The 14,187-nt window shown below is 33.2% G+C and overlaps 1 protein-coding gene across 2 annotated transcripts in view; it reads left to right on the plus strand.

Annotated features, from left to right (window-relative positions):
* EEA1 (early endosome antigen 1) overlaps positions 1-9,633 on the plus strand; it is a 125,046-nt gene extending 115,413 nt beyond the window's left edge. For both annotated transcript variants that reach the window (XM_082739263.1, XM_082739262.1), the window contains 6 exons: positions 1,202-1,333; positions 2,583-2,768; positions 3,751-3,989; positions 4,256-4,376; positions 5,186-5,284; positions 5,999-9,633. In XM_082739263.1, the coding sequence (XP_082595389.1) occupies positions 1,202-1,333; positions 2,583-2,768; positions 3,751-3,989; positions 4,256-4,376; positions 5,186-5,284; positions 5,999-6,121 (900 nt within the window). In that variant the 3' untranslated portion in view covers positions 6,122-9,633. The remainder of the gene's footprint in view (positions 1-1,201; positions 1,334-2,582; positions 2,769-3,750; positions 3,990-4,255; positions 4,377-5,185; positions 5,285-5,998) is intronic.
* Positions 9,634-14,187: the final 4,554 nt, after the last annotated feature.

Consider the following 14,187-nt stretch of genomic DNA (forward strand, 5'->3'; position numbering starts at 1 on the left):
AAATTATCTAGTCAAATCTCTTACCTGATACAGGCATCACCTTTATCTTCAGCAGCAGCTCTCCTTAGATGGATTTCTGGAGTCTGATAAAATACTTGTGATAATTGGATTTTTGATGCTATGAAGTACTCTTAATAGCTCCTTTATCATTTCTGCTCATTTTTCTTTTTGCTCTTTTTGGTTTTACAACTCTTTTTCATACCATAGACCTCTGGTTATTTAAAAACAGGTGTTATAGCTCCACAACTATCTTATATAACATTTTCTAGTGTGTGAAAGAGAGAAAAAGGTCTAGAAGTAATTCTTAGCTTATAATTCTTAGAATTCAGAGCCAGGTCTTTCTAAGTTAGAGTATATTTTACATAAATGGTGCTAAATTATAGAGTTGAAAGCCATCTGTTATATGACCAATACATTTAAAAGTTAGTTAAAGTACTATATGAAAGAGAAATTTGGATTCTAGGAAGCATTTTATTTCTGGCTTCATAGTTGAAATCACATTATTTCTATTAGCTGATAGGATATCATTCTGAAATTTACAATTCCAGAAGTTCATTGGGTATCTTAATTGTGCAATTCAAAGTCTCTTTAATTTAAAAAATTGGCGGATGTTTTTGTTGGGGTGGGAGTTTGGAGCTGACATGATATTCGTGATTTGTGCCTCAAGTTTAGAAAATTTTGAGACAACTATAGCATATAGGCCTTTAGTTGTAAGGCCTTTGGAACAGTCAGACTTTGTTGTAGTTTTGACTGTATCGCTAAAGGCTTTTATTTAACTTCTCTGAACCTTTGTTCCTTTATTATCAAATGAGGATTAAAAAGAGCTATTTAGTATAAATATCAAATTAGATAATATGTAATATCACTACCTAGGTGCCTTAAATAAAGATATTTCTGGTAATAGTAATAATAACAGCATTAAAGAATGGTAGTTTTGGCTAAATTTTATAGTGTTCTTACTTTGGCCAGACACTATTCATTTTATGGTATTAACATTAACTATTTAATGCTTATAAAGATCTTACTGTTGTTCACATTGTATAAATAATGACAAAGAGGCAAGTGAAGGTAAGTAGTTTGCTCAAGTTAACTTAGGTAAAAAGGGGCAGAAACAGTGTCATAAATAGTTGTAGTTATTTTATTACATTGATTTTCAGTTAAGTATTTTAAAATTACTTTTTAATAAATTCTTTTTCTACAGTCACTGAAAGAGAAAGAACTAGTAAATGAAAAATCTAAATTGGCAGAGATAGAGGAAATTAAGTGTAGACAGGAAAAAGAAATTGTGAAATTGAGTGAAGAACTCAAGTCCCACAAGCAAGAAAGCATAAAGGTATGTTAAAATAATCATTGTTCTTCCCTCTGTACTGTATTATTGTCATTTAAATAAAAAAATACATATATTATTGGAAGCCTGCTATGTGCCAGATGTGTTGTTTCGTCATTTTGACAAATGCTTTCACTATTGTGCTGCATAGTGTCTATATACATATATTGAAACTATGTTACTTATGTTTTCAGCTTTTTGAATAAAGCAAAGTAACTCTAAAAGTTTAGATTTGTTGAGATGATAATCAAGAGAGCTATTGATTTAGGGGTACCTGGGTGGCTTAGTTGGTTAAATGACCTACTCTTGATTTCAGCTTAGGTCTTGATCTCAGGGTTGTGAATTCAAGCCCTCTGTTGGCTCCATACTGGGTTGTAGAGCCTAATTAAATAAATAATTTTTTTAAAAAGTTGGGGGGCACCTGGGTGGCTCAGTTGGTTAAGCATCCCACTCTTGGTGTCAGCTTAGGTCTTGATCTTAGGGTCATGGGTTTGGGCCCCACCTTGTGTTCTATGCTGGGCATGGAGCCTACTTCAAAAAATAAAAAAGAAGAGCTATTGATTTAGAAAATGAGGTTTATAGATAGTAAGCTAAAAAACAGAGTCTAAAACTCAGATTTTTATGAGATTGTGTTTTTTCAATTGTTTTTCTTTCCTAAAATTTTTGATAATCTGTTCTGAACATTTTTCCTGTCATAAGAATAATAGGGGATCAGTTGAAAAAACCAATTGTCTATAATTTGCTTTGTAAAAAATTATTAAATTTCTTAGAAAAAGGTTAAATTCTTGAGTGCTCTCACTACCTTTTATGTCTACCAATATACTTACCATTTTGGTTTTTAATTAATTATCTCTTTATATCATTATATTCTTATATACTGTGACTTCCGTAAAGCAGGTAATGTATATAATTCATCTCTATATGTCTTCTTAAAAACTAACACAATGTGTGATGCCTAAGCGGTGACCAGTGAATGCTGGCTAAGTGAAGAAAGGGAAAATAGGGGCTAGGAGTTTTTCCATAATTGAATTAAAATATGCATGTAAAGTTATTACTTGGATCTAAATGGTTATTGAGCAGGAAGTAAATAATCTTTCCTCTTTTAAACCAATTGTTTAAAATAGTGAACTTTAAGGATCTCCTAAGAGGAGAGGTTAAAACTCATATTGTATGTATTGTTATGATAACTTGTCTAACAGCTACATATGGAAGCATTTACTGTAAAGGATGATTTATTTTTGGCCTTTTTCAATAGGAGGTAACAAATCTCAAGGATGCCAAGCAGCTTTTGATTCAGCAGAAATTAGAGCTTCAAGGGAAAGTAGATTCCTTGAAGGCAACCCTTGAGCAGGAGAAGAGAAACCAGCAAATGCTAAAAGAACAGGTGAAAAAGGAGGAAGAGGAACTGAAGAAAGAATTTACTGAGAAGGAAGCTAAACTGGTCAGTAATTTTATGGTGGGGAGTGTGTTTTGAGATTGATTTTATAAGTCAATCCAGTAACAGAGGATTTTTCTACTTAGAAGTTAGGATTTAAATGCCTTACCTAGCATTTTAATTTTTGATTGAGAAAAGAGATCTGATTTGTTTAAAGAGCTGGCATGTATTTGGAAATATTTTAGTCTGTAATTACATTTTGGTTTATATAAATAAAAATTCAATAAAACTTAATTCAAAAAAATGAAAACCTTTCAGTGCCAGAAAAACAAACAAATCCACAATTGTGTAGGTTGAGGTAAATGGCATGGATTGCTAATGATGTTAAACTCATTTGTTTAGTCCAAGTGAATGTTGATAAGGGAGAACGGAAATTTCAGTTTGGAATTTTGATGACCAAAGTCTACTTTTCCTTCCCTAAATTGTGCATGCCAAAATGGGAAGCATCTGGCTTTCCTCTATTGAATTAAGTCCAGATATCCCCACATAACTTGAATTCTGAATGTTTTAGTTGAAGGTTTGAATTTCAAGTTCACACAGTGATCTGAAGGGTTTGTATTTTTTTGTTTGTTTTTTTGTTTTTGTTTTGTTTTGTTCGGTTTTTGGCAGGTTGGTAGACAAAAAGATACATGTGGAATTTGAGATGGGTAATGCCAGCTTTGCATCCAGGGCCTTTGCTATCCTTAACTATGTGTTCTTCCTCTGTGCTAGTGAGAAAAGGAAAATATCTCAAATTGCTTTATGTTCACTGGTGTTATAAGAAGCTTGCTGACCATCATTTCAGCATAATGGCCTTGAGCCACTTCAGATTACACAGATGTTTTTGGAATTAGTTTCATTAGTGTAAAATGAAATACATTCTCCTGCCTTCTTTCCTGAAGAAGTAATATTATTTATGTTGCCAATATTTTAAATTCAATAGCTAATTAAATTTATTTTGCATTACTTTTGTAATAGGTTTTTTTCCTCACTGTTCTTCCTTTTTCAGCATTCTGAAATAAAAGAAAAAGAAATAGGAATGAAGAAGCATGAAGAAAATGAAGCTAAACTTACCATGCAGATTACAGCATTAAATGAAAACTTAGGCACTGTAAAGAAAGAGTGGCAGTCCAGTCAACGGAGAGTCAGTGAGCTCGAGAAACAGACGGACGACTTACGGGGTGAAATTGCAGTGTTAGAAGCCACAGTTCAGAATAATCAGGATGAAAGGAGAGCACTACTAGAAAGGTGATTGATGTCTAGTCAAATTAGTTTATTTCCATTCTAAGTGACGAAAAGATGGTCTTTTTCCACATTTTAAAAAATACAAGTCTTGAGAAAAATGCATGGGTCCTGTAGGTATTTATGTAGCCATTTAAAAACTAACCCTTAAAACAATCAGATAGTTGAAATTCATGTATTATATTTGAAGTTACTGAAGTAGTTTATTATGTATGTTCTAGAAGGATCTTTATCATTAAAAAATTTAATAGTCTCTTTGCCATCTATTCTAGATGCCTTAAAGGAGAAGGTGAAATAGAAAAGCTTCAAACCAAAGTCCTTGAATTGCAAAGAAAGCTGGATAATACCACTGCAGCAGTGCAGGAGCTGGGCAGAGAAAATCAGTCCCTTCAAGTAAGTCATCTGGTAATGTGAGGCTGTTTTTCAGTATAGAATTAACTCTTAGGGAAAGCACATTTTCAGTCTTTAAAAGAAATCTCCGATATTTAGTAAATACTTTTGAATGGTTACTTTCTTTGTAGCAGTACTGTTTGTGTTATGGATAATTAAATAAAAGGGATAAAGAATTTGTCTGAGAGAACCCTGGGATTAGTGAGAAAGCCTTGTCATTCCTGAATTGTCAGTACTGGGAAAATTCAGAAACATCAAGGAATAGTTGAGTCACTATTTGATAAAGAAGTGATGGGCTTGGTGCCCAGAAAGGATTGATCATTAAGGTTAGAATGGATGGGAAATCACTAAGGATTAGAAATTACCAGTGCCTTTGAGGACTAAAATTTGATTTACTTTATTTTTTTTTTGTCATTCAGACTTATGAATTTAGCAACTTTTGACAATGGAAAATGACAAAAGTATTTCGGATATTTAAAATTTTATCCCATGGTGCCTATAAGTCAAAATTTTATAAAAGTTGGGCACCAGGGGCACCTGGGTGGCTCAGTGGGTTAAAGCCTCTGCCTTTGGCTCAGGTCATGATCCCAGGGTCCGGTGATCAAGCCCCGCATCCGACTCTCTGCTCAGCAGGGAGCCTGCTTCCTTTCCTCTCTCTCTGACTGCCTGTGATTTCGGTCTGTCAAAATAAATAAAATCTTAAAAAAAAAAAAAAAAGTTGGGCACCAAATTAGAAATTATGCATCATTCTTCAAAATGTTGAATGTTATATGTACAGGCACTTGTTTTTGTTTGTTTGTTTTTTTTAATAGATCAAACACACACAAGCATTAAATAGGAAATGGGCTGAAGACAACGAAGTACAAAACTGTATGGCCTGTGGGAAAGGCTTTTCAGTAACAGTGAGACGGGTAAATTATTTTATTCATATTACTATGGTTCTGAATTTTATTTCTCAATATCAATTAATGTTTTAACCATCAGCATAATCTTGCATTTGATGGATTAAAAACATTTTCTATTTGTTGATTAACTTTACAGCTATGTAGAATCATTAAATTTTATGCAGTATAGTTTCTGATCAGCATATGTGTTTCAATTTTAGTTTTAAATTTAGTCATTGCCTCTCTATTGAATTATTCTCTGGAATAATCATTTTCTGAACCAGTGGGCCAGGATTAAACTCACATGTTTTAGTCATCATTGGGTTCTTTTAAAGAAAAAGAAGAGATTAAAAAACCTTTTTTTCTAAATAATACCATGTTATGTTTCAGGTTTATATTCTTATTGATGAAATTATGCCTAAAACACTTGGCAAATAGGAATGGTTTTTACCTGGTAGGATGAGATGCTTTATTATCACTTTTAGATGCCTCTTAAGGTTCTTTTGAGAATTCCATGATAAATGCCATATAAAATGTTTAGCATAGTATCTGGTAAATAGGAAACATTCAAATTAACTAAGGGATTAAATTGACATACTGAAATGGTATATTATTAAATAATACACTAATCACTTGAAAATTAATATACCTTCACAGTACAGTCTGTAGTAGTCTTGTAGTCTCATAATGCTTTTGGTATAGTTTCTATGCTTGAAATTGTTTAATTTTTGTCATTTACAGCATCACTGCAGACAATGTGGAAATATCTTCTGTGCTGAATGTTCAGCCAAAAATGCCTTAACTCCTTCTTCCAAGAAGCCTGTTCGTGTCTGTGATGCATGTTTCAATGACTTGCAAGGATAATGGGTTATCACAATGTCAGAGTAGTATTACACTAACATTAGATTTTTAATAAATGCACTTAATAGAGGTCTTGGACTACTATTTGATTTGGACAGTGGTTGCAATATTAGACCAAATTAGAATTCATATATTTTGGAATGTTATCAATATCAAGTAAAACTCTTCTATTTTTGTGAGACTTGGGCTCATCTTTCATTACTTTTTTCCATTTAACCCCTGGAACAGCTTTCATGCCAAGTTTAGAATTAGCCAATGAAATGTAAATAAACTTTGGACAGAAAATAGCAATGTATTTTTTTAAATATAATTTCATTGTTCACAAGTGACATGAATACAGTTCCATAGCTTACTTCTTCCTCCCAAATTTAGGATACAAAAATGTACATGGGTGATATATGTTGCACAATAGCACATTAATTATATTAAATACTCATTGTGAAGTCATGCACAGAACTATAAAACTTTTTTTTTCTTATATATAGGTTCATAGCTCAGTTGCATTATTATGTTATAAATTTACTACTCAAGTACAGTTTATGTTGAAATATGTATTAACCATGAATTTAAACATGGTTTTTGTTTTAACAATATTGATTAAATTCTCTTGGGTAGATTTTATGAAAACCTCTGTAAAATCAGTTTGCTTACTTTATGGTTATCCTGGGGTGGGTTGTATTTTAAAGATTAGGGTTAATTTTTCTTTTTCTTTGTCTTTTTCTATCTAACTTTTAAACTCTCACATATTCTCAATTAGGAATCTAGAAAACCTCTCACCCTCACCCCCCAGTTGGAGGATGAATAATAGAAATTGTATAATGGTTCTATTCTCAGTTTCTTGTAAGAGGAAAGTTTTCTGAGATTAGCCTTTATATTATACCCTCATTATACCCTATATTATACCTTGTCTCTCCTGCATCTGGGGGAATCTGAGTTTGCTTTTTTAATGGATCTTTGTTTTCCTTTTATTTGGTTTAACCTTTCTAAGCATAGCTCAGCTTCACTATTGTTTTATAATTTTGCATCTTAAAGCCAGTAACTGATAACGCTCTGGTCTTATCTGCATAAATGAATACAAATGATAAGGAGATATTAAATATTCTACTTTATATTTTCTTCTTACCTAGTAGGGAAACATTTTTAAAAGTTGTGAACTTGACTTTAATTTAAAATGATTCTGAATTTGGGGTTCTATATCAGCTGGCAAATCTTTTAATTTTGCAAAAATATTACTATGAAATTACTTCGAAATAACAGCTGGAGAGAAGAGTATCACCAAAAACAAATGTATGTGGGAATCCCAAGGTTAAAATCAGAACTGAAGCAGAATGCTAATTAAGGATAATTAAAAGTTAGCTTATTTGTATGGTGAACAATGGAATTGAGTTTTAATTTATTATGGTCTTACTCATTTGGCAAATTGGAAAAAATCTGTAGAGAGGTCATTAATATTGACTTATTCTTTTAGAAAAAAAAGTACGAAGTTATCCGTTTGTGCAATGTAATCATTTGGTAATAATATCAGGGAAGGATGGGACTTAATATTTCATTTGCAATGGTTTACCATACATACTTGCTTTCAAATATCATGCTGAAATAAAGTTGTGTTTATGCTTTACCTGTAACATCTAAGAATTAAAAAGATTGTCATATAATCATTTAATTATTTTTTAAAAAGCCATTTAAATAAGTCTTGCTGTCAGTAGCTATTAATGACCCTGTTTGTGAGACCCTCAGTTTGTATAAACATATATCCTTCAGCTTATATAAAGAAGAAATACAGTGACTCTTTATTAAAAATAATAATTGGATAATATAAATTGAGCTAAAATTATTTGAGCCTTTTTATGTACTTATAAATCCTTTCAAATAGTCTTAATTCTATACTCTAACACATTAGAAACAGTATGAAACTTAGGAACTTTCTGCTTTGGAAAAACGGATACTCATAGCACCATTTTTTGTTTTTGTTTTTGTTTTAAGATCATAAAGCTTCATGAGGATTATAGGTTAAGTATTTGTTCATTTCATCTCCTAATTGGGCGCACTGAAGGCCTTTTCCCTGTCTTGTCCCCCCACCTCTATATTCCCCCCAATTGTGGGGACAACAAATAAAATAGTATGCGTTTGAGTCATTTTCTAGTTTTCATCTAGCTAATCTCATTTCATAGGTCCTGAATAATTTACTACAGGCTACTCTACTGATAATTTTGGAAATGAAACCTTTTCTTTGTTGTTGTTTATTAACTTTCACTAATTTAAGATGTTTTAGAAACAAAGAATTTTCTTTTTCTTTTATTTAAAGTCATCTTTTGAGTTCTTATTGGCTCTACATTTTAGATGTTTGCTGGTACTATTTGTCAGTGAGTTAGAACTCGCATGTCTGAGCTGTTGGCTCTAACACAGTCTTTTGGCATCACTTGTTAGTAAATTCCAAACCCCAGCACAGAAATGTGAATTAAAATCAAGTTTTGCTGGGTTAGTGTACAATAAACTATACCTACAGATTTTCTTTAATAGAAAGAAGAGACAGCTGCTGGTATAGGATTAGTTCATTTTGAAGAAAAAAGAGGGAAACAAACACAAAGACCTCAATGCAGTGTACAAATAACATTTTGTTCAACTACCTCTTAATGTGGAATTAGCTAGTTTAATAGTTTCCTCACCGTAATGTTAAATAGTAACTGCCAAATTTGTTAGTTTCCCATCTCTCTTAGAAAGGCTTTAAGATTATTTTATAGTTTTGAGAACTTTGAAGCCACTTTTTTTTAACTTTGCATTTGCATAAAAATGTTTAGCTTTTAAGTGGACAGCAAATTATGATCATATATTTTGATATTCATGACCTATTTGACTATAGCAATTTTTTTTAATGCACTTTGGCTATTAAACCATGGATGATTTGATCCGTAAGATTTAAATGTGCCATCAATTTAGTATTCCTAGACATGAGCTTGATGAATGGTATTCTGTAATTATAATGTGCCACACATTATGGTGTCTTAATTGCCCTTTGCCTGAATTTTAATGATCAATTTGTTATTGTTGCAGATGTGAATATTGTGCATAAACTTACTAAATTTATGTAAAATTGTATAAAGTAGAATTCGAAATTGCTAAGTTCTTTCTGTGTAGAAGTAATGAATTTATTGTAACATGATGCAGTTATATATATGACATTGTGTACTTCCTTGAACTGGAGCATATATTCATAGTTTCTATAGAAACTTGTGCATGAATATTTTCTCATTTAGGTTTTTAATTCATTATTTGTATTGTGTTTCCTACTTGTGATCATGTAGTTGTGCCTTATTTTTGTGAGAGAGTTTAGCTCAGTAAATACTGTAATTTCTAAACTCAGTGAGTGGAAGGTTATTGATTATAAATGTAACTGATAAATTACACAACAGCATTTAAATCTGTATAGAGAACAATGGAAGGATCCTTATTGAATTGTTGCTTTTGTTTTTTTTAATTTGTTAAAGATGATATTAAAAAACCTTTTCTTTCTAGTACCTGTATTCTGTGACTGTAAATTATTTTGCCTATTTAAAAAAGAGTACAAAATGGTAACCATTTTGTATATATTTACAGAATGTTAGAACTTTCTACTTGGATGGAGACGGGATAAGCTTTGATGTTTAATGTAAAGTAGTAAGTTCATAACTTGAAGAGAAATTACTAAAGCCATTTTGCTTAGGACATTCTGTTTTTATTCCATTCATTATTGTGGAAAATTAATAAGCTACAAAGAAATGTTAAACAATATTGAAGTAATTCCTTTTTTCATTGTTTATCTAAGTTTAGCACCCAGGTGACCATTTAAAGAGTCTTTTCTAAGGGCTCAGTAAGCCATCATTTTTTACTGTGTTTTTCCTGGGAACCAAAGTTCCCGAAGTGTTTTTTCATTTTACTCTAATGTGTGCTTGCCTTTAAAGAGTTTAATATGGATGTTCTTAAGGACTTATTGGATTATATATTAGATATGTTCTTTTATGAGATTTATAGAATTTCAGTTTAAATATATAGAGTATTCTTTTTTTTTTTTTAAGATTTTATTTATTTATTTGACAGAGATCACAAGTAGGCAGAGAGGCAGGCAGAGAGAGAGGAGGAAGCAGGCTCCCCGCGGAGCAGAGAGCCTGATGTGGGGCTTGATCTCAGGACCCTGGGATCATGACCTGAGCCAAAAGGAAGAGGCTTTAACCCACTGAGCCACCCGGGCACCCCTATATAGTGTATTCTTTTAAAAATTCTATTGTGGTAAGAATGCCTAACGTAAGATCTACCCTCTTTGACAGCTTTTTCAGTGTATAGTACAGCAGACCTCTAAAGCTTCCTCATCTCATTTAGCTGAATTTTATACCATTGATTGGTAACTCCTCAGTTCCCCCTCTATTGGAAACCACGTTCTACTCCGATTCTGTGAGTTTGACTCCTTTCGATACCTCATGTCAGTGGAATCACACAGTACTTGTCTTTCTGTGACTGACTTATTTCCCTTAGCATAATGTCCAAGGTTCATTTATGTCATTGCAAGTTGCAGAATTTCCTTCTTTTTAAGTTTGAAACAGTATTCCATTGTATGTATGGACTACGTTTTCTTTATCTGTTCATCCTCTGATGGACATTAAGGTTTCTTCCACTTCTTTGCTACCGTAAATAGTGCTGTGATGGACACAGGATTGTTAATATTTTTTTGTACATAGCATATTCTTAATCGGTTTTAAATCTTGACGCTAATTTACTTAGTGTTTCTCTCCCTCAAATGAGATTTCAGGGTAAAATTAGTTCTTTATACATATAAATATTTACTGGACTCATGGGACTTTAAAAAAAGAATCCTGAGAGATTGCCTAGTTCCAGTCTATTGCCCTCCTCTTGGCTTGGTTTATAGCTAAAAATTCCTGCAAGAGGATTGTTATTTTTTTCTAAAAAAATATATATATTATTTTTTGGCCAAAAATTTCTAAGTCTTCTCTTACATAAATCTGTATTGTCTTCTCCTGGACATAATTGCTTTCAATCCCATCTGGGTGCCATCTCTAGGAGCTTACTTGAAGTCTAGTCCCTGTTCTCTGCTCGTTTTTTTCTTTTTTCTCATTTATTCTTAGACATTAACAGTAATTATTGTTTTCCAGATTTTCCTCTTATTTCTACCTGTTCTTGATAAATATCTGAGATTATTATACAGAGACTGTGACCTTCCTTTCTAACAGTGCTTGGTTCTTGTAGAAGAGCCTTTATGCTGTACTTGTCTGTCCTGCCTGCTTTACTGGTGAAGTCTTTGTTTTTCCTCAGAATTAACTGTGCACATGACATTATCCTCTCTATCCTATCCTCCAACTTAAGGAGATCAGTTAATGTCTCACTTACCTTTAAGCCCAGATTGATTGATTTAGTACTTCCATTTTGGAAATTGCAAAAGTTACCAATCCTAAATTGAAATTTGTGGATTTCCTTTTGATATAATCTGACTATAAGAACTAGTTTTTAAATGCAGTTAATAGTATATTCTACCATGACAATATAATAATTCAAATTGTCTTTCTTTGTAAAAATTCCAATGATGTTTCAAGTCCTTCCTGCCAAATAAACTTGACTGTACTGTGCTAACACATTGCACACGCGCATACACACACACACACACACACACACACACACGCACACGCACACACCACTCAAAACCAGAAAGTGGTTTTATGACACATTCTTCCAAAAATGAGGTTCAGAGAAAGACTTTCTTTTAAATCTTAACTATTTCTATGAAAATCTCCTATGTAAAACTGTTAACCAGTGAAACTGAAACAAATACTTTTTTTTTTCTTAAAATAAGGAAATTTAGTCTTTAGGATTTTCTACTTCTAAGTTAGGTTATTTTAAAATATACCTAAGATAAGCAAACTGTTGGCAAATAAGAATTTTAAAACTATTAAATATAGACTTATTGCTTAATCTATTAGAAGAGCAAAGTTTATATCTGAGTTAGAATTGCATGTGAGGTAGGACTCTAAAGCAGTAAGACTGATTTACAAACCATGTGGGAAATTTGTATTCATTATTGAAATACTCGAAGTGAGTAGAACTCACATTGAGCACAAGCAGGGGACATTGCTTTCCTCCTGACACTCCATCCCTTTACAAATTCTAATAGCACCACCCTTCACTCATATCTCTTGCAAGTCCTGCCAAGACATTACAAGGTAGTCTAGATAACACTATGTACCTGCCAAAAAATTCCTCAGAGTTCAAATTTGTTGCAGTCATTATTCCTCCCTCGTAAGGATTTTCTTGGCTCAAATTCTCAAATTCTGGACCTCCTTTAAAATACATATTTCCTTCTAGCTCATCACTAAATAAGTATTGCAGAAGTTTGAATGAGGGACACCTGGGTGGCTCAGTGGATTAAGCCTCTGCCTACAGCTCAGGTCATGATCTCAGGGTCCTGGGATCGAGTCCCACATCGGGCTCTCTGCTCGGCAGGGAGCCTGCTTCCTCCTCTCTCTCTGCCTGCCTCTCTGCCTACTTGTGATCTCTGTCTGTCAAATAAATAAAATCTTTAAAAAAAAAGTTTGAAAGAGTATCTTAATCCCTAATGTCTAAAAAGATGCACCACTTGTTTTAGGTCCCTAAATGTCCGGATTCTGCAGGCAATGTAAATAAAGATATATTCTTGGTTTCCTGATTCTTAGTGAAGCAAGAGACCGCTGCTATTATTTGTGCTGTCCACATTTCCTGTTTAAAATATATATGGGGGGGGGGGGAGCAGAGGGAGAATGTTGTCAATTTTTCACATATTTAGACTAATATTTTCCTTTTATTTATTGACTTGCTCTTTAAAACTGAAGACTAATGAAACATTGCATATTTCCCATTTTCTTTCTTAAATCCAATATATCATAAAATAGCTCTAATCATGCATGAAGGTGCAAATGGATTAAATGAGTATGGTGTAGAAGAAGTTGGGAAAACAGTTATGAGTAATCAAGGAACCATAATAGTCAATGATAACTAATTAGAAAAATGAGCACCGAGAATATAAATAGTTTGAAAGTTCAATTTCTTGAATTTCCATTTTGTATGGAAATAGTGGCGTACTTTGGCAAACAGACTGAGGAGGTGACCCAGGAAGTTGAGTTATTAAGAATAATGCAAATACTGCATTAATTGTCAGGCTTTGTTGCTGCTATGATAAAAACCTTCCTGGGCAGAGTCAGGCAACCACTTTCCCCCTCTATAGATGTATCAACACTGGCGTATTTTCCTTTCTTTTTTAAACTGGCATATTTCCAGAGGTGGTTCATTATTGCAGTAGCCCCTCATTTAAGCTGACATCACATCACTTGCATTTCAGGACTTTGAAAATTGATTGGAATACCTTAAAAGTCCATCATGCAATCCGAAAGCAGTTCTTTCACCCATTGTGTTTTATAAGCTGCAGAACTTAGAGGCAGCCCTTGAGCTTCTGGTCCAGGAGAAAACGAAGGGGGCTGTGTCAACTGTGAGAGTGTAAGGAAATGGACAACGCCTGACATTTCTCAGCATGAGACGGACTTTATGTCCACATCCTTCCCCTCTTAACTTCCGCCTCTCAGAGCTGGTAAAGGAAATATACAAAATTTCCCATTTCCCATTACTTAAGAGGGTTGGAGTGAGATCCCCCCCCCCACACTCTTATATCAAGTCTGAAGAATCTACCCTATAAAATCGAATAGATACTCTGATGTTTTCCATTTGGGCTTGTAATAAGAATGGTGCTATACACTGTCCATACCTGTTTTCATGTTGTATAAGGAAAGCATTTCTCGGCCGGAATGCTGGAAAGAGATTACAAAGACGAAATTCTCAGTACAAGAACCTAGAGTATTTGTTTGTTTTAATGAATGTGAGAGGTTTATGTAGATTACCAAAAACAACAATAACAAAAAGTCGATTCCAAGACCAAGACTTCACTGCTATGTCCAAATAGAGCCCACTTAAATATGAAAACCCTTTCTTCCTTACTTAAAGACTGGTGGGACTTGAGGAAATGCAATTATGGCTTACCTGATGGAAAATGGGCACCTTGT

Source organism: Mustela nivalis (genome assembly GCF_964662115.1).
Source record: "Mustela nivalis genome assembly, chromosome: 7".
Lineage (NCBI taxonomy): Eukaryota > Metazoa > Chordata > Mammalia > Carnivora > Mustelidae > Mustela > Mustela nivalis.